The following is a 21,415-nucleotide window of genomic DNA, read 5'->3' on the forward strand; positions in this document are numbered from 1 at the left end:
GAAACAGATTTGTCGGCCCAACAACGGGCTTCAGCCCTACAGTCAAGAAACACTGATAAAGTGGATCTTAGAATGATAATGTGTCACCACAAAAAGTCCATCCATACATCCATTTTCTACCACAATGTTATATATTATTATCTGTATGTATAATTATTTCTGACATTTTGATGTTTCCCATATTTTATCAATAAATAATCTACCATCAGATGGACATACCTGCATAACAACATGAAAATGAATGCATGACATCTGAATACTGGATGCTCCAACAGGCTTGACTTTACTGGTCAGACAAGATTGACCTCTGGGTCACATGACTCATTTGGTTGCACACAAACCTCCAACACCTGATGAGTCATTAATGAAGTCACATACTTTCTATTCTTCCATAGCTTCAATGTATCTAAATTATCTTTTATTGACTCATGACTTCTGCTGTTGATCGTTCACAAAGTCTATACTGCTCTCTAGTGGCTGAGAGAAGAAGTACACGGTAAAGGTGAGAGTTCCATGTTGTGGCGTTCTCTTCACACACACACACACACACACACACACACACACACACACACACACACACACACACACACACACACACACACACACACACACACACACACACACACACACACACACACACACACACACACACACACACACACACACACACACACACACACACACACACACACACACACACACACACACACACACACACACACACACACACACACACACACACAACTTAACCAGCATGCTTATCAACACGCTAGTTAAAGTCCATAAAAGTCCATTTCGTGAAGCCTTTAAGCCTTTCTTTTGCGCCTTAGCATTTTTCTACCTGACACCGCCCCCTTCTGGGCTCCTTTCACCATGCCCTTGAACTGCCCTTGCAGTTTGGCACGCTTCCTGTTGGCAATAAGACACACAATGTCACATAGGAGTGGCAATAACAGCTTCCTGTTGGCAATAAGACACACAATGTCACATAGGAGTGGCAATAAGACACACAATGTCACATAAGAGTGGCAATAAGACACACAATGTCACATAGGAGAGGCAATAAGACACACAATGTCACATAGGTGTGGCAATAAGACACACAATGTCACATAAGAGTGGCAATAAGACACACAATGTCACATCAGAGTGGCAATAACACACACAATGTCACATAGGAGTGGCAATAAAACACACAATGTCACATAGGAGTGGCAATAAAACACACTGTCACATAGGAGTGGCAATAAGACACACAATGTCACATAGGAGTGGCAATAAGACACACAATGTCACATAGGAGTGGCAATAAAACACACTGTCACATAGGAGTGGCAATAAGACACACAATGTCACATAAGAGTGGCAATAAGACACACAATGTCACATAGGAGAGGCAATAAGACACACAATGTCACATAGGTGTGGCAATAAGACACACAATGTCACATAAGAGTGGCAATAAGACACACAATGTCACATCAGAGTGGCAATAACACACACAATGTCACATAGGAGTGGCAATAAAACACACAATGTCACATAGGAGTGGCAATAAAACACACTGTCACATAGGAGTGGCAATAAGACACACAATGTCACATAGGAGTGGCAATAAGACACACAATGTCACATAGGAGTGGCAATAAGACACAATGTCATCATAGGAGTGGCAATAAGACACACAATGTCACACAGGAGTGGCAATAAGACACACAATGTCACATAGGTGTGGCAATAAGACACACAATGTCACATAGGAGTGGCAATAAGACACACAATGTCACATAGGTGTGACAATAAGACACACAATGTCACATAGGAGTGACAATAAGACATACAATGTCACATAAGTGTGTCAATAACACACACACAATGTCACATAGGTGTGACAATAAGACACACAATGTCACATAGGTGTGGCAATAAGACACACAATGTCACATAGGAGTGGCAATAAGACACACAATGTCACATAAGTGTGACAATAACACACACACAATGTCACACAGGAGTGGCAATAAGACACACAATGTCACATAAGTGTGACAATAAGACATACAATGTCACATAAGTGTGGCAATAAGACACACAATGTCACATAGGTGTGACAATAAGACACACAATGTCACATAGGTGTGACAATAAGACTCACAATGTCACATAGGTGTGACAATAAGACACACAATGTCACATAGGTGTGACAATAAGACACACAATGTCACATAAGAGTGGCAATAAGACACACAATGTCACATAGGAGTGGCAATAAGACACAATGTCACATAGGAGTGGCAATAAGACACACAATGTCACATAGGAGTGGCAATAAGACACACAATGTCACATAAGTGTGGCAATAAGACACACAATGTCACATAGGAGTGGCAATAAGACACACAATGTCACATAGGAGTGGCAATAAGACACACAATGTCACACAGGAGTGGCAATAAGACACACAATGTCACACAGGAGTGGCAATAAGACACACAATGTCACACAGGAGTGGCAATAAGACACACAATGTCACACAGGAGTGGCAATAAGACACACAATGTCACATAGGAGTGGCAATAAGACACACAATGTCACATAGGAGTGGCAATAAGACACACAATGTCACATAGGAGTGGCAATAAGACACACAATGTCACATAGGAGTGGCAATAAGACACAATGTCACATAGGAGTGGCAATAAGACACACAAAGAGTGGACTTTCATTAGTGATATTTTCATGATGACATCATACCTGCGATTGAGTTGTTCCTTCCTAAGAGGAATATAAGCGTACGGGTCCAGTTTGCCTTGTTTCTTCACGTCACCTTTGCCTTTCTGTTCCATGCAAAAAGAAAAGAAAGGTATGTATTTGTATTTAAGGTCACACATGTTGGCTGTGTCACCTTTGACTTGTACTCTGTTCCAGAGTCTCTGCTGGCTCCCACAGCTCTGTGGATACCTTTACCACCAGCTGGGAACACAAGAAAATGGTCAAAAAATTCACTCCAATTGAAAATGATAAAGGGGAAAATAAATCAATTAATAAATCAAATACAACAATTTATTAATTAGCGTTGTTTGTATGGCTTTTTGTTATTACTGCCAAAATCAATAAAATAAAAAAATAGAAATGACATTCAACAAGTCTTTATGGAACACTGACAGTAACACTAATTGTTTTCTGCCCTTTTGATCACATTATCATATTATTGCTACGTTAAAATGGTAAGAAATACAATAATATAATAAATAATATCACAAAATATAAACTGAATGTTAATTTTTATTTACTTTAAATGACAGAAAATACATTAGAAATATAATGAAATATATATTTATTTTTAATGTTATACAAGCAAAACATTTACTCAAATTGTACATAATCAAGGAAAAAATAAACCAATTAAAAAATATTACAATAAAAAATAGTGTTATGTCTTATTTGTTGCTCTTTAAAACTTACATCGTGAACAAAATAAATAAAATAAAACATTACATTTAATTAAACAAGGAGTTTTTCTGGAACTTTCAGAGCAACGTGAGTTGTTTTATGGCTTGTAATCCAATGTGTCTATTCTTTTTACTATAAATGGCAGAAAATTCAGTATAATATCATAAATAATAAAATAAAATATATAAACTGCATATAATGTTTTTGTAATAATACAACTAATACTGTAAAATTTAAAAAAAAAAAATGTCATTCATTAATTCAAACAATTCCTTTAACATTATTAAATAGTTTTTAAAAAAATAAGCTAAATATTTTTAAATGCAATAAATACAAAAGCAATTTTCAATAGCAATAGTAAAAATTAAAAATAAATTTTCCTCAATCCTTGTTTTTTGTTGTTGTTTTTTGTCAATAGTGCTGTGTGTTGTCTATTCACTTATGCTCTCTTTTTTTGGCGTGATGTACTTTGTGTTGTCACTTACCTGCGTATGAAAAGTGCTATATAAACAAAGTTTGGTTGGATTTGATTTATTAGAAGCAAATATAAATAATAATAAACTAAATAATTGCCAGCTGGGTAACTTCCCTCCATCCACTTTCTGTAGTTTACAATATTTTGTAGTCTATTTTTCAGTTCAATGTCTGTTTCAATGTGTACAGTTTAAGCAATAAATTGGATGTAATTACCAGCTGGTATGTAAAAAGAATGAATATATTGATAATGGTCGTTGAGTACCTTTGTATTTGAGCTGAGGTTCTACGTCCATGTTGTCCAATCGCTCATCTTCTAGCTTCCTCTTTTGGCTCTTTTTCTGAACAAAAAGAGGGGTAAAGTGTCAAAGTTTTTGTAAATGTGATACTTCACATTCTTTCATTAAGTTACTCACACTCTTCACTCCAACCTCTTCTAGAATGTCCTTTATCTCACCGTCTGTGAAAAGCGTCAAGATCCATATTTTAGAACATTTTAGGTCTTCTGTGAGAACGATGGAGTTCACCTTTCTGCTTCACGTCCTCGTCGTCGTCTTCTTTGATGATCAGTCGCCCGTCTGACGTCACCTTGAAGCCGTGATCAGCCTTGGAGCTCTTCTTCCGCTCAGGGTTGGTGGCTGGAAAATAACAACACAATGCTCTTTTTGTTTTGCAGTCGCTCGCAGTCCTTGAGGTGAAGGCTAATTAGCTTTTAGCGTAACGTTAGCTCATTTTGCGGTGTGTGTGCGTGTGTTACGGACAGCAAAGCCCTGTCTGTCTGAGAGAAAGACAAGCATTATTGACCTACAGTTAACAACTAAGTTATTTCACTTTACCTTTTTCTGTGTTGATTGAGCTGTGTTGAAGCAGCAAAAAAGGACATTATGTTAAATGAAGAGTTTCCTGAAGCTTTCTCTGATAGTTGATATAATAATGTAACTGCATCATGAAGCCTACATGAACTCCATGGTGTTCAGGGATGAATAGTCTCTCCTATTGCGATCGTACTATTTTTTCAGCTATAGTTACATTAATCATTAGTAATGTAGCAGCCTAGTTTTGAATTGCAGGATCCCTGCTATCACATGTTGATAAAAATATAACATTTACATAACAAAAATCAACTACAGGCTTCCCAAATTCTGTAATAAATTAAGCATGATGAGTTGAGCATATGTCAGTGTGTGGACCCACTTTTAACTCTGTTTTTCAAACGCTTATTACAAACGCTTACTTACAGTAGTACCGTATTTTTCGGACTATAAGTCGCTCCGGAGTATAAGTCGCACCGGCCGAAAATGCATAATAAAGAAGGAAAAAAACATAAGTCGCACTGGAGTATAAGTCGCATTTTTTGGGGAAATAGATTTGATAAAACCCAACACCAAGAATAGGCATTTGAAAGGCAATTTAAAATAAATAAAGAATAGTGAACAACAGGCTGAATAAGTGTACGTTATATGACGCATAAATAACCAACTGAGAACGTGCCTGGTATGTTAACGTAACATATTATGGTAAGAGTCATTCAAATAACTAAAACATATAGAACATGCTATACTTTTACCAAACAATCTGTCACTCCTAATCGCTAAATCCAATGAAATCTTATACGTCTTGTCTCTTACGTGAATGAGCTAAATAATATTACTTGATATTTTACGGTAATCACACATAAGTCGCTCCTGAGTATAAGTCGCACGCCCGCCAAACTATGAAAAAAACTGCGACTTATAGTCCGAAAAATACGGTAAGTCATTTGACTTTGTAAGTCATTATTTTGTCATTTTGACTTAGTAAGTCATAATAATGACATACTTAGTATCTCAGGTAACTAGGACTGTTTTGTTTTTACTTTACGGAAAAAATATCGAGATATATATCGTATATCACCATTCAGCCAATGGAGCAGAAAACACAACCAAAAATTTTAGGCTTCTTCACGCGACGAAGCCGGCCTACGTCACCACATTCTGTAGTCTATTGACCACCCAGGCTATGGTGGCAGCGACGAGGTGGAGACGTGATGGCGACAGGCCGAGTTATACCAATCCTTACACCCACCCACCCCCTTACCCGGTCTGTCCGCCGAAGAGACACCACCTTAACTAACACATTTTCTGGGGGAAACACTGAAGTGTATTACTTACCAAGCACTCTTTGGGAAACTTTGGGATCCAAGAAGTTGAGCGGGTCATCCTCCTCGCCCTCTTTCAACCAGGCCCGCCCCTTCTGCTGCTTCCCACCTTTCTTCTTTCTAGCCTTGCCTTCATCCTCTGACAGGTCGCTGTCTGAGTCCGCCAGGATTTCTTCAATACTGGAAAGAACCAAGAGGTTAACATTGTGCGAGTTAAACTAGATGTGGCCACGTTCTACCTGTCACTCTTCTTAATAGGGGTCTCTTCTTCACTGTACGAGTCGTCCTGTTGCTCCGACACCTGCTTGCGTCTTTTGGTGCGAGCCTCCGCCTTGCGGATGTTGGCCAGCACCTTGTGGTATTCAGGGGGCAGCATGCTCTTCACCAGCTCAAACCTGCACCCAACATCAACATGCATGAGTTTAACCATTTAACTAACAAAATAACACAGACTATTAGCCTCACTTAAAAGTACAGTGTCAGAATAATTGTATGTAAGTTATCACAAAACGTTCTGTTTCCATGAGTTCCCGGCGAGAGGACAAAAGCTGTCTTTGATCTTACCAAGCAAAAGGCTTGTGAAACTCCACTGTGTAAGATGGGAAGCGACATGAAGGTGTCGGTTTATTTGATCTATTGTGATCCACAGGAAGATCTTGTCTTGACCCGAGATCTACAAAGCGGAGAGGAAGCTCCAGGCATCTTTTCTTTGAACTGTTTTGTGACCGAGGGCAACGGCGGTTTACGACCCCCTCTCCCTTTAGAAACAGCTGATGCTATGTAATCAGGGAAAGTCCAAATACAAGAGGAGGCGTACAATTCTTTCATCAGAGCGTGGTGGAAGACTACTGTACAAAAGTAAAGCCCAGACGTTTCTCTTCATTGAGCTAAATTGAATCCTGCCTCTGTTTAATTCCTTGCTTCTTGTCTGTTTAATAGATGTCATCGGTGTTTGAACCTGACATGCATTCAGTTTTTTATTGGGTGTCTGTATTGTTTACTACCTTTAGTGTCATGTACTTATGACCACAGCGGTCACTGCTCGAGAAATAATAACTAATTTCTTAGCCTGAAGACACAAAGAGCTTAGCAATATATATTTAACACCATTCACATAAAACTAAACAATAAAGAAAAATTAACAACACATAATATAATTATATAATAATACAAGTATGTTAAAAGTCTATTTAAAATAATGTATTTAAAAAATATACATGTATGGCCTCACTCTTAGCAGCTAGCTCCTGCGACAAGTTGGCCAGTCAGCTTGTAAAATTTGTTAAAAACTAATATATATATATATATATATATATATATATATATATATATATATATATATATATATATATATATATAGTGAAGATTATGTAAAAATGTAAATCGTAATTATAGCCCTGTTTATACAAATGCATTTTGCAAAGTTACAAGTGTGGGTGAACTATTAGCAACTGCAAGTTGCTGCTTCAAGCTAGCTATCCAGCTAATATACTGTACATACAGTATATAAACACTTTAACGTAATACGGCCATATTTACAATAGTGTTGTTGTTTTTCTATTCTTACAGTGTACGCATTATCTACAAGATGGCTAATAAAATGTCACACAATTTTACAAATAGATTTTTTTTTAATAATTACATTACATAAAACATTTTTTGACAGTTTAAGATTCTGCTACAGGCAAGCAAGCCAGCTGACAAAATGTACGTATGCAGGTTGTATACCGTATTTTAAGGACTATAAGGCACACTTAAAATCCTTTTTTTTCCTTCAAAAACTCGACAGTGCGCCTTATAACCCGGTGCGCCTAATGTAAGGAATATGTTGGGTTGAGCTTACCCACCTCGAAGCTATTTTTTTGGTACATGGTGTCATAAAAAGTGTGACAAGTAGATGGCAGTCAAACATAAGAGATACGTGTAGGCTGCAGCGTTTAATGAGTATTATAATGGTGTGTATAAGGTAAGACATTATCTGGCATTTTGTTTCACATTATGCAAAAGCAACTTTTCTTACCTTCTGGTACCTGCTGATCTGTATTTGGGATCTGCATAAATCCTGAAAAATTGCGCGAGACCGCCTTTGTAGTCCATGCAGACACTGTAGTCGATAAGCTTTTTCTTTATCTTCTTATTATGTGACATTCATCCTCCGCTGTTGCCATTTCTACTCTAAAGTAGTGTAAAGTTCTTACTTATATCTGTAAATAAACTCGCCATGAAAGCGCTAAAACATACCGGTGCAGTGAGTTTACATTATTCGCCCAAGGAACTTTAGTTATTAGAGTTCCGGTCAGGCGATTTTTCACGGGACACATTTCCGATGTGGTTGTTTCCGGATGAGGAGATGCTGCTCCGTTATTGATTTAAGTAAAGTCTGAATGTCATTAATAGAGTTAGCTCCATCTTTTGATACTTCTTCCACTCCCGTCCTTGCACGTTACACCGCTACAACAAAGATGACGGAGAAAAGACCCTGTCAAAGGTGAGCCACGTAAATAAGACCGCCCACAAAACGGCACATCCGGAAGCGGCTTGAAGATGGTCTGTAAAACATAATCTATGCAACATTTTGACCAAAGAACCACCATTACATGTTATGTAGACCACAAGGAAGGGTTTTACATTTAGAAAAACAAAATAATAATACCACTCCTTTAATGCGCCCTATAAGCCTTATATATGAAAAAAGATTAAAAAATAAACCACTCATCGACAGTGCGCCTTATAATCCGGAAAATACTGTAAAGGTTTTCAAAATTACAGTATCACTACAGTATTTCTATGAATTACAAGTGTGAGGTTATTTCTACGAGCTAGCAGGCTAGCAAAATGCTAAATGAATATGAATGTGCAGATTATATAAATGGAATGAAAATAGTGAATACCAGAGATTATAAACAAAATTTGACCCAGATAGATGAATCCAATAAGACCTTGTTTGACTATGAATAAAATTAAAAAAAACCTTACCCAAACTTTCTGACAAACTTGGTGAAGACGTTCTTGAGTTTGGCTCTGAAGTGTCGTCTCACATCATTGTTGATTGTACCGATGGCTTCCATCTGACACAAAGACATGAACGCTAAAAACACGGGTCTCCTAACAGAGCATTCCAGGAAGTTGGCATGATGTTTGTAAGTACCATGACACTCATATGCGATGCCAGCGTCTCGGAATCCATGACGAAGATGATGACCTTGATGAAGCCCAGCGCTGCTTTGACCACATCTCTGGTGCGCGAGCTCAGCAGCATACAGACCTTGTGCAGCAGCTCCTCCATGGCGGACACGTCTATGTCGTCTGGCAACAATACAAAGGATGTTTGACGTCTTATGTCTTGCGCTTCTAAGTAGGTGTGTTTTATACCTTTGTACTCATACACCAGTCGCGTGAGGGCCATCACTGAGCAGGTGATCATGGTGACGGGGCCCGTTAGGCCAACATACACTAAGGGCAGGTACTGCTCCATGGCCTCTGTAAAACACCACATTATAAACTGTTCAGTACTGTGCTACATAACTATAAAAAGTGTGGCTCTTTTTTCCAAAATATTTAAAGATTATTGGAAAACAAATGCAAATTTACGATTCAGCAAGATAAAGCTATAGCTACAAGATAGCTAGCCAAGTAATGGCTTTTGTTTAGACTTAGACTTAGATATAATGATCCACAAGGGAAATTGTTCCACACAGTACCGGTAGCTCAGTTACAATGATGGAAAGTGTAAGGATGGAAAGGACAATGCAGGTATAAATAGACTAAATATAGCGATATAAATATATATATACGTAATATTTACATAATATATGTACAGTATATACAGCCTTAAGGCTCTGGATGCTGTGGGGCTGTCTTGGTTGACAAGACTCTGCAGCATCGCGTGGACATCGGGGGCGGTGCCACTGGATTGGCAGACCGGGGTGGTGGTTCCTCGCTTTAAGAAGGGGAACCGGAGGGTGTGTTCTAACTATCGTGGGATCACACTCCTCAGCCTTCCCGGTAAGGTCTATTCAGGTGTACTGGAGAGGAGGCTACGCCGGATAGTCGAACCTCGGATTCAGGAGGAACAGTGTGGTTTTCGTCCTGGTCGTGGAACTGTGGACCAGCTCTATACTCTCCGCAGGGTCCTTGAGGGTGCATGGGAGTTTGCCCAACCAGTCTACATGTGTTTTGTGGACTTGGAGAAGGCATTCGACCGTGTCCCTCGGGAAGTCCTGTGGGGAGTGCTCAGAGAGTACGGGGTATCGGACTGTCTGATTGTGGCAGTCCGCTCCCTGTGTGATCAGTGCCAGAGCTTGGTCCGCATTGCCGGCAGTAAGTCGGACACGTTTCCAGTGAGGGTTGGACTCCGCCAAGGCTGCCCTTTGTCACCGATTCTGTTCATAACTTTTATGGACAGAATTTCTAGGCGCAGTCAAGGCGTTGAGGGGATCTGGTTTGGTGGCTGCAGGATTAGGTCTCTGCTTTTTGCAGATGATGTGGTCCTGATGGCTTCATCTGGCCAGGATCTTCAGCTCTCACTGGATCGGTTCGCAGCTGAGTGTGAAGCGACTGGGATGAGAATCAGCACCTCCAAGTCCGAGTCCATGGTTCTCGCCCGGAAAAGGGTGGAGTGCCATCTCCGGGTTGGGGAGGAGATCTTGCCCCAAGTGGAGGAGTTCAAGTACCTCGGAGTCTTGTTCACGAGTGAGGGAAGAGTGGATCGTGAGATCGACAGGCGGATCGGTGCGGCGTCTTCAGTAATGCGGACGCTGTATCGATCCGTTGTGGTGAAGAAGGAGCTGAGCCGGAAGGCAAAGCTCTCAATTTACCGGTCGATCTACGTTCCCATCCTCACCTATCGTCATGAGCTTTGGGTTATGACCGAAAGGACAAGATCACGGGTACAAGCGGCCGAAATGAGTTTCCTCCGCCGGGTGGCGGGGCTCTCCCTTAGAGATAGGGTGAGAAGCTCTGCCATCCGGGAGGAGCTCAAAGTAAAGCCGCTGCTCCTCCACATCGAGAGGAGCCAGATGAGGTGGTTCGGTCATCTGGTTAGGATGCCACCCGAACGCCTCCCTAGGGAGGTGTTTAGGGCACGTCCGACCGGTAGGAGGCCGCGGGGAAGACCCAGGACACGTTGGGAAGACTATGTCTCTCGGCTGGCCTGGGAACGCCTCGGGGTCCCACAGGAAGAGCTGGACGAAGTGGCTGGGGAGAGGGAAGTCTGGGCTTCCCTGCTTAGGCTGCTGCCCCCGCGACCCGACCTCGGATAAGCGGAAGAAGATGGATGGAGATGGATGGATGTACAGTATATTATGTATACTGATATATTATATTATGTCTGTATCATATATAGAATATGTAACAATTACCACGTACAATATTACAGTATATGTGACAGCTGCAGCTTAAAATAGGGAGTAAATCCAGCAGAAAATAGACATTAAAAACAAAGAGAAGTAGCTCTGAATGGATATGAAATATGAAAATGAATGGATAAAAAAGGACACACTTAAGCCCTTTAATTAGATTTTTCTTTCTTTTCATAAACAACGTGCGGTAAACTCGCAATGTATGGTATATAAAGAATCTTTGAACTCTCTGAATTTAGCAAGATGAAACTATGCTACAAGCTAGCTAGTCAATTATATTATTTAAGCATGTAAAGGAAAAGTAGTAGACAAGACAGATATACACGTTTTTGACATTTCTTTTTTATAAGCAGTGAAAAATGGAATTTACTTAAACACAAATGTGAAATCACTACACATTATAACAGTGGTTCTTAACCTGGGTTCGATCGAACCCTAGGGGTTCGGTGAGTCGGCCTCACGGGTTCAGTGAGTCGGCCTCAGGGGTCAAGACACACCCGACTCATGGTGTAAATAAACACTTCTCCCTATCGGCGTCTTATGGATACCCCCAAACTATGGTCCCTCTAATTTTCCATATGCGTGAGCAAACGCAAAAACTCCTTGAGCATTCAGTGGAGCACATGTGAGCGACGTTAGACGTGCACATGCACTGTGGCCACACCAGCAGCACACCGGTCCCAAACCTGACTAAATAACAAGTTAAATGTTTTATTATTATAATCAAATGACAGCAGTCATTTCCATGAGATTATTTTCTAAAATAAGTATTTTGGCCCAATTACAATGACAATAACAAAAAATATTGTTTTTCATGAGCTGTGTACCGGGTACTTGTATTGTATGTCTGGGTGGGGTTCCTGCTTTGGAAATAATTTGAACCCCTTTCAGACATCGCATTTAGTTCCCACTAAAACATTCGTAAGTTACACAATAAGATGCAAACATGGGATCATGTGTACATCCCTGCAACTTTGTTTGTAAAATATATCTTTATTAGTATTTATTTAATATAATAACATCATTTCATGGTTAATATTTATAAATTAAGATAAAATTAAGAAAAAAAACATTTTATTGTTCACTAAAGAAGGGTTCGGTGAATGCGCATATGAAACTGGTGGGGTTCTTCGGTACCTCCAACAAGGTTAAGAACCACTGCATTATAGCAAGATAAAGCTACTGCTACAAACCAGCTAATTAATCGATTTAGTTTTTAAAAACAATTATTAAAGAATTTAAATACTTACAACTGTAATCAACCCAATATTTGGAAATCAAGCTGCTGCTACTAGCTAGCTAACTAGCTCATTACAGCAAAATGGCAGCCATATAGTACACGCCATTTTGCTTCCCTATTTTCTTTCTCTAAAAAAATATTCCACACAACCTATAGAATGCCAAACAGCCATTTATTTAATCGGTCATCATTGTAACTATACATAAAGCCATTAAAGTCGGATTTAGTATTTCTTTACCTTTATGGTTTCCACAGAAGCGCACGAAAGCATTTCCAATTTCCACCAGCAGAGAGTATGCATTTTTACGGGCCCCAACAGAAACCTCTTTGGTACATATGACCACCTGGAGGAGACAGCATCCTTGTGTGAATGTAAGGAATCACTCACAGCCCGTGCAAGGTGTGTGTGTGTGTGTGTGTGTGTGTGTGTGTGTGTGTGTGTGTGTGTGTGTGTGTGTGTGTGTGTGTGTGTGTGTGTGTGTGTGTGTGTGTGTGTGTGTGTGTGATTATACCTCAGGCAGCAGTGATGAGATGAAGTCTTTGTGTTCTTGGTCGAGTCTTCTCACAATGTGGATCAGACACTTCAGTCGCGGCTGAGCGCAATAGAAAAGCACAAGTATAAATCCCTGGAAAAGTTAGCCAATAAAGCTACATTGATAAGAGGTTTTTTTCTTCACCCTTTTTGCTGGTGAGGAGGCGTGTATCAGAGTCTTCAGCAGGACCGCTTTAAGCGTCTCAAGATTGCCCACGACGAACGCCCTGCACTCGTCTCGCTCTCCGGCGCACATCTCCTCCAGCACGCGGTACGCTTTCTTCTGCATCACCGGTTCTTTAGTCTGAGAAAAACAGAACGGGACAGGTGAGAAGAGGAGAAAGACCTATCGGAGCTGGCGCAGCTTTGAAGGAATGTAAACAAACAAACAAACCTCCAGATGTGGTCTGATGAGTTCAAAGGTCTTCGCCATGGTGAGCTGATTCAAGAAGGGAGTCATGGCAACCACAAGGTCCATCATGGACAGCCTAAGACAGGACAGGGACATAAGTCTACAACGTATGATTTCAGCTTTATTATATAACTAAACTTTCTTTTTTTCCCTAGTCATATTTGGCTTTGTTGACTCATGAATAAAGGTTGAATTTAAACAGAGGACCTTTTAGAATTATCTGTTCATTAAATTACCCAAAAATGTTAAACTCACAAAAACTGACAACAAATTCCTATAAAAACCATTGAAAATGCCATTTTTGAACCCACATGTGTCTTGACATAAACTGATACAAGTCTTTGTTAAAAGTTCAAATTGACAACTGCAGGATTCCCACTCTTTGCCATGACATTTTACAGATACAAGCTATCAAGTCATCTACCAATACAGTGGTTTCAAAAAGTACCTCCTCAAAAAAAACTTGGCTCTAAAAGTACCACCATAACGACAAACATTCAAATACAGTGGCGTAGTAGGCCAACGTATTTATTAAAAACAACGCAGATGTTTTATTGAACAAGTATATTTAATATGTTTGGCCACTGTACTATTACCGTACACACAGTTTTGAACAGTAACACTGTTTGAATATACAACACTGTACTTTAATCATGTCATTCTTTGGCGTACTACTAGATGGAGCACGGGTACCACAGTTTGACAATCACCGCACTAATACGTTCCCACTTACACAGCCACAATAATTCTTCTCTGCCTGTCGCTTAACAGAGGACAGAGAATAGTCGGTGGGAGAAAAAACCTTGCACTTCAATACAAGCGACAGATTTTAGTTATACTGTATAGAAGTGTCTGTAGGCGCCAAGTCCCTATAGTTCCCCAAGGTCAATTGGCAGCCCTGTTTTGCACAACTTCGGAATTGCACATGTACACAGTCAAATGGAGCAATGTGCCAAAGTGCTGTGCCTTCATGTTGCCCAGAAGATAAGGTGACAAAGATGCATGCCAGAACTTTAAACCGGTTTGCAGTTGCTAAAAAGGCAGGTGTGGATACAAACTCCATTCAATAGGATGCAGGTTTTACTTGATATCAGAGCCGAAAGAAAATCAGTGGTATCGCAAATCACTAATTAATTTCTATGTGGTGGCCCGCCACAAATACATTTATATTAAACTCTTGTGTGTGATTCTTTTAGCTTTTGGCCTCCAATAAAAAGACCTGGTGATTTGTTTAAAAAAATAAAATAAAATAAAAAAATAAAATAAAATAAATATATATTTTTTTTATTTTATTTATTAAACCAACATAAAAACACAAGATACACTTACAATTAGTGCACCAACCCAAAAAACCTCTCTCCCCCATTTACACTCATTCGCACAAAAGGATTGTTTCTTTCTGTTATTAATATTTCTGGTTCCTACATTATATATCAATATAGATCAATACAGTCTGCAGGGATACAGTTCATAAGCACACATGATTGTATTTTTTATGACAAAAAATAAATAAATAAATAAATAAATACCACCCCCCCCTGGGTCCGTGGGATACATTTTCAAGCAGTTACAAAAAGGTTCAGGACCACTGGTTTAAGGAGTTTGTTGTAGGAAAAACATGTCTGAAAATCAATGTTGCTGAAAATCATCTTAGAGCCTAATAATTCTAATAAAGTTAAAAGTTAAAGTACCAATGATTGTCACACACACACTAGGTGTGGCGAGATTATTCTCTGCATTTGACCCATCACCCTTGATCACCCCCTGGGAGGTGAGGTGAGCAGTGGGCAGCAGCGGTGGCCGCGCCCGGGAATCATTTTGGTGATTTAACCCCCAATTCCAACCCTTGATGCTGAGTGCCAAGCAGGGAGGTAATGGGTCCCATTTTTATAGTCTTTGGTATGACTCGGCCGGGGTTTGAACTCACAACCTACCGATCTCAGGGCGGACACTCTAACCACTAGGCCACATGCTCCTTAAAATTAATTTCTTACCGTGTGAACTCTGTGGTTTCTGCGCTAGTCAACCTCTCTATGGCTTTTTCCAAGAACGTGTAGATCATCTAAGGATATGTGAGGTTTTAATTAGGAAGAGCCGCCTTGATGACTATACCTGTATGTGTCATGCATGTTAACTTACCTGTGGGTCTGTAACAGTCAAGTAGACTTTGATGGTGTCCAAGACGGCCATCCTGTAGGCTCCGGACTCTCCGTTTGCAGGCTGCAAGCTGTACACGTTGAAGAGGATGGGCAGGAAGTTCTTGGAGAAGCGACACATTTCGGCCTTTTCGTCCTCTGCCGAGACACAGCAGCGGCATGTCAAACAGAGGTATGTCTTTGCACACGCACAACAACGTACCCGTATTGCAACTCTTATTGATAATGGTGCGCAGGGCCTGGCACACTGTGAGCCTCAGGTCGGGCCGCTCATTGATGGCCATGCCGAGTGAGCGGGCGATGCCTTTGAAGGACACCACCAGGTCCACGGGACATGTGCAAAAACCAGGTAACATGGTCCATATCTGAAAGACAAGACAGGCGCTTGTATTTCCTCAAATAGTGGCCCCTTTTCTAATAGACGCTTGTCTCTATTAGTCACCAAATGTCCACTTTAAAAAGTAAGTGCCTCGTCAAATATATGCAATCCCTTTTTCTGTCAGGAAAAATAAGTCGTTAAGACTTGTAAGACTTGATGACTGTCAAAGGGTGGATTGACACAGCACAAGATGCAAAACAATGATGTTACCTGAAGCTGTAAAGTCTGATAGACTTTGGCTTCTAGTTTCTGACCCGCTTGTTCAAACTCTTCAGCTGCAACACAGGACACAAATTTGAGGAAGGTCAGATGTAAAAAAAAAAAAAAAAACACCATATCATCCGACTCACCTCTCTGTTTGAGCGTGGAGGCCAGAGGAAGGAAGTAGGAGATGAAGAAGCCCAGCTGAGTGTTCTTGACGTGATCACGGATGACAGGGATCAGCCAACTGCGGGGGAACTCCAGGTCGTCGCTGGCAAAGACCACAGTTACTATTGCATCCAAAAACACTTGCTGTAATATGTGAGACTTACTCATAACCCGTAATGTTGAGAGGCACCACCCCCAAAACAACCTCTGGACCCATGCTCTCCACAGCGCCCCCTACTGCCAGATCCAGCTCGCCACTGAAGGAGAATCGAGGAGTAGCACGAAGGTCGGCAAGAGACTGTAGGGACTGCATGTGAAGGAAAAGGTGTAAAATTGCATCCAGGACATCGATTTAAGTTTGGATGCTATTTACCAAAACGCTTACCGTATTTTCCGCACTATAGGGCGCACCTAAAAACCTCAAATTTTCTCAAAAGCTGACAGTGCGCCTTATAATCCGGTGCGCCTTATATAAGGACCAATATTGAGCCACAACAAACCTAAACTTAATTTTCATAAAGTTTAGGTCTCACAACTACGGTAAACAGCCGCCAACTTCTTTTTCCCCGTTGAAGAAGAAGCGCTTCTTCTTCTACGGTAAGCAGCCGCCAACTTCAATTCCCCCCGTAGAAGAAGTTCTTCTTCTATGGTAAGCAGCCGCCCCCGTAGAAGAAGAAGCGCGCGGTGCATACTGGGATATATGACGATCCTTTTCCATTTGTGTGTTTATGTAAAGACCCCAAAATGGCTCCTATTAAGAGACACGCTTACGACGCAGAGTTTAAACTCAAGGCGATCAGTCACGCAGTAGAACACGGATGACAGAAGGCGAACACACGTTCACCAAGACAGGGAGACAGCGCCGGAAGACATACGCTACTATCTGCCAGTGGATCGTAAATGCCTGGGCTGATATATCAGTCTCAACTGTGGTCCGAGCTTTCAGGAATGCAGGAATTGTCCCTGAACTGCTAGACAACAGCAGCGACACTGACTCGATTAATGACGACTTCGACGAGACGGAGCCTGGCATTTTGGATGCCGTATTCGCCCAACTGTTTAATTCGGACACTGAAGAAAAAGAATTCGAGGGATTCGTGGATGAGGAATAACTTCATAAAGTGAGCTTTACATGTTTATTTTGTGTGTTGTGTTGTGTGATATTAACGTTTGAGCAACGTTGAGTTATTGATATTGTTATTGCTCTGCACTATTTCGAGTGTTACTATATTGTGATTGCACTAACGTTTGATTTACCGTAACACGAGTAAATCAGCTCTTTATTCATTTTGGAAGTGAACAGAGTTGTCAGAGCGCTGGTTTGTACCTATTAATAAAGTTTGACTGACGTATCTGACTGTTTTCTTGACATTCCCTTTAGCGCAGCTCCATCTAATGGATGCGTAGGTGCGTCTTATAATCCGGTGCGCCTTATATATGAACAAAGTTTTGGAATATGCCATTCATTGAAGGTGCGCCTTCTAATCCGGTGCGCCTTATAGTGCGGAAAATACGGCACTCTACTATATAACCTCTAAATACTGATCAAGTAACTATTTTAGCAATAATTTATACAACTCTATTCTAATAAAAAAAAAAACACAACATAGTTATACTTATATATAATGAAATACCTTGGTCATGACGGGGTGTGCCTGTCTGCCTGCAACCTTGTAAAAGCAACCAAGTATTTGCAAAACAAATGGCCAGGAAGCATGGAAGCGATAGGACAAGCCCTCTTCTACAATGCTGAAACAACATACATGCAGGTCATCAGGAGTCGCCAAAGCAAATATAAAACATTTCATAAAAAACAAATACAACAAGCTGGATTCTGGAGCCTTACCGAAACATTTTGCAGACGTAAGAGGGGTTGCCTGCAGACGCCGTGGCAGTTACCATGCCGATTTCCTCCATGCGAGGGCCCACGCACTCAGTCAACAGCGTCTGAAACATAAATATATCGGAATGTGAACACTGCATTTCCTTCAGAATAGTTGATTGACGTTTGATGGGTTAGACATGTTTAAATGGACAAGGAACTGACAGTCATTCGTAATGGACGTCATGATTATTTTCAGAAATACACATTTTTCCAACTTCAGTTAATCTTTTTTTTTTTTAAATCACATTTATTTTGATGTAATGTGCATTTGGGCCAATCAGAAGCCTTAAAATGCAACCACAGCTTGGTAGTACATAATAAAGCCTCTGTTCATCAGTATAGTGATACAGTAAATGTATCCTAACTTCAGCAAGATGCAATAATCTGTAGTTGTCACACACTGCTGCACACACAGATGCACTAAAAAAAACTATAATAAGCTATATAATATACTGTATAATTGTAAAAAGTAGTTTTAGTTAAAAATGTTTACCAGACTTTAAAATGCATTTTATTTTATAAAATGCATTTTAAAATCTGGTAACAATTTTAAAGATCACTACAAGATTGATTTGGTTTTCAGGACTGACGATTGACGATCTACGTATATGAATAAAATGCATAACTGACTATAAATTATATAATCATAGCTTATTGGGGTTATCATGTTTTGCATTTCATTGGGATTTTAGCAGTGAATGCCCCATGAGTGGTTAGAACTACACTAAAAGTTTGATATAACGCGGTTGCTGGGGTCCACAAAAATCTAAATTGTGTGTTATGTAGAACTTTTTTTTCCAAAATAATACAATAAAATGATCCCGATTTATGTGGTGAAAACAGCGGTGGTTCGCAAACTTACCAAGGCCTAGTGGTTTAAGTTTGTGAGTTACTGTCTTATTGACGATCAACAGTATCATGACTCTGTCTTTAAATTGTACTTCGTTGTTTCTTGTTAAGTGTTGAGACTGCATATTCCTGTCTCGTCGCAGTTGTACGGATGAATTTTTTGCGAAAAGGCTCACACGTCAATGATCCGCTTCAGAAAGGATAACAAAAAGGTCTGTCTTTTTCTTTATGTAGACGGACGACAGAAAAATAAAGGACCGGCAAAGCTGAACACGGACTGCATTTTGAAAGTAAACATCTGCTTTATGCCACTGCCGGCAAACAGCGAGGATTGATGACGATAACGATGATGTTTGGTGGATAGCCCTCCAGGGTCCATGGCACGGTCGCGTTTTATGGAACATCGCTTTATATCAAGCTTTACCTGTACTGTTTGCAGTGAACTGACTTTTGGGATGCTGCTCCATCCATCAATGTATTTTCCTTTACCTTGAGTGTGCTGGCGGCCGCAGACACCACCTGTGTGTGAGGCGACAACAGGCACGACATGGCGGCAGAGAACAGACGAGGGAGGTGGCCCAGACTCAGAGAACTCTGCAGACTATACAAAGACACACTCACTCCTTTGAACACAAAATACACCTAAAAACTACAAATCTACAATCAAACTGCACAATAAGAAGGTCTGTGTGCGCTACCTTGCTAAGTGAACGTGCGCTTTCTCCATGACGGCGAGCCAGGCCAACATGGGCTGCAGGTCACTCTCACTGGGCAGGTAGTCATACAAAGCCTGTAGAGAAATAAGACAAAAATAAATCATGTTTTTATTCCACAACAATGCTGCCATTTTGGCATTTGGCGCTGTCTTACTGTGATGATTTGTGCGTTGAGTTCAGGTGATAAGCTGGAGGCACTTGGCGTCCCACTGAAGAGTTTGTGGAAGGTCTGCATGGCACTGGCAGTCACAAACTACACACACAAACAAGCGTAAATGTCATATTTTTGCAGCCATAACTTAAGTCAAATGTGAAGACAATATTGCATACACAAAAGTACAGTAATAAAGTTTTAAAGATGAAACATTACAAATAAATGTGCTTTAGGAGTCATTCATTCCTACAGTGTGTTCATATGACTAATGATTTTGAATTTTCAAAATAGTTTTCCCAGTCGAAGCATGCAGCAAAGTTTCACTGATTTGTGTGTGTGTCGGTATTGATGCTGCAGAATGAACTGTAAGGTTCTGTGACAGTTTTGTATCAGACTGCTTAACTCCATAAAAAGATGGAAATAAACCACCACAAAACATGCTACATACTGTAGTGCAATATGGGACTTACATGTGTACAATAAGATCGAGTTGATCTTGTCCTATCGTTTTTCTACGACTGTTTTTGTTAAGCTTATTTATAGTATTTATTACTGATGAACTACATTACAATACCGGTGGAATAACATAAGCACAATTTGCCTAACTTATTTATAGCATTTCCAGCTTTTTAAAAAACTTTACATTTTAAAACTGGTTTATTTTCTTTATGGTGTTTTTTATCTACCGGACTATAGGCCGCAACAATTTTCTCACGCTTTGAATTTATAGATAATGTTTTGTATTCAACAAATAGTTTTCACAGAACACCGACAGAGACACTGAAAAGGTGTGTTATTGTCTGTGCTATGGTGCCATCTTTTGGACGTGTTCGCTCACTGCAAGTCCTGTAGATTGGACGTCTACAGTATTTCCTTCTGTTTAGTGCCTTGAACCGGAAATACAAGTGCAGTTCCGTCTTGTAGTCGTCCATAGCATTTATACGTGTTTCTTCATTCATCTCTCTATGCAACATTTGTAAGCTTTACAATATAACTAAAACAATTCATACTTACTAAATGTCACATGTTTGATAGTAGTGTTATCATGCATATTTGTATGTGCTATCGTAATATAATCAAGCTAGCGTTGTTAGCATTAGCCGATATACTAACATGTTTACAAGTCTCTGTGTTAGTATTATTAACTTACAATGGAATTCTTTTTGTATTGTTTCAGTTTCACAAATTCCTCAGTAAATTCACCAAAACGTCACCGTGCTGATTGGAGAGATACTGTAGCTTCCTGTTAGAATAATTATGTATATATTATCATCATAACTTTATGCTTAAGGGCCGTTG

At 40.1% G+C, this 21,415-nt stretch overlaps 1 protein-coding gene across 1 annotated transcript in view; it reads right to left on the minus strand.

The window, feature by feature from the left end:
* Positions 1 to 257: 257 nt before the first annotated feature.
* rrp12 (ribosomal RNA processing 12 homolog) overlaps positions 258 to 21,415 on the minus strand; it is a 29,924-nt gene continuing 8,766 nt past the window's right edge. The window contains exons 9-34 of the mRNA XM_061944385.1: positions 20,117 to 20,215; positions 19,945 to 20,036; positions 19,736 to 19,847; positions 18,359 to 18,459; positions 18,147 to 18,261; positions 16,677 to 16,819; positions 16,494 to 16,615; positions 16,354 to 16,418; positions 15,967 to 16,129; positions 15,748 to 15,902; positions 15,603 to 15,670; positions 13,591 to 13,684; positions 13,342 to 13,500; positions 13,177 to 13,257; positions 12,903 to 13,008; positions 9,437 to 9,544; positions 9,213 to 9,370; positions 9,041 to 9,132; positions 6,304 to 6,459; positions 6,078 to 6,244; positions 4,455 to 4,565; positions 4,344 to 4,387; positions 4,193 to 4,268; positions 2,906 to 2,973; positions 2,755 to 2,837; positions 258 to 909 (exon numbers count right to left, since the gene is read on the minus strand). Coding sequence (XP_061800369.1) covers positions 807 to 909; positions 2,755 to 2,837; positions 2,906 to 2,973; positions 4,193 to 4,268; positions 4,344 to 4,387; positions 4,455 to 4,565; positions 6,078 to 6,244; positions 6,304 to 6,459; positions 9,041 to 9,132; positions 9,213 to 9,370; positions 9,437 to 9,544; positions 12,903 to 13,008; positions 13,177 to 13,257; positions 13,342 to 13,500; positions 13,591 to 13,684; positions 15,603 to 15,670; positions 15,748 to 15,902; positions 15,967 to 16,129; positions 16,354 to 16,418; positions 16,494 to 16,615; positions 16,677 to 16,819; positions 18,147 to 18,261; positions 18,359 to 18,459; positions 19,736 to 19,847; positions 19,945 to 20,036; positions 20,117 to 20,215 — 2,841 coding nt within the window. The 3' untranslated portion in view covers positions 258 to 806. The remainder of the gene's footprint in view (positions 910 to 2,754; positions 2,838 to 2,905; positions 2,974 to 4,192; positions 4,269 to 4,343; positions 4,388 to 4,454; positions 4,566 to 6,077; positions 6,245 to 6,303; positions 6,460 to 9,040; positions 9,133 to 9,212; positions 9,371 to 9,436; positions 9,545 to 12,902; positions 13,009 to 13,176; positions 13,258 to 13,341; positions 13,501 to 13,590; positions 13,685 to 15,602; positions 15,671 to 15,747; positions 15,903 to 15,966; positions 16,130 to 16,353; positions 16,419 to 16,493; positions 16,616 to 16,676; positions 16,820 to 18,146; positions 18,262 to 18,358; positions 18,460 to 19,735; positions 19,848 to 19,944; positions 20,037 to 20,116; positions 20,216 to 21,415) is intronic.

The sequence above is a fragment of the Nerophis lumbriciformis genome, linkage group LG02 (genome assembly GCF_033978685.3).
Source record: "Nerophis lumbriciformis linkage group LG02, RoL_Nlum_v2.1, whole genome shotgun sequence".
In the NCBI taxonomy this organism is placed as follows: Eukaryota; Metazoa; Chordata; class Actinopteri; order Syngnathiformes; family Syngnathidae; genus Nerophis; species Nerophis lumbriciformis.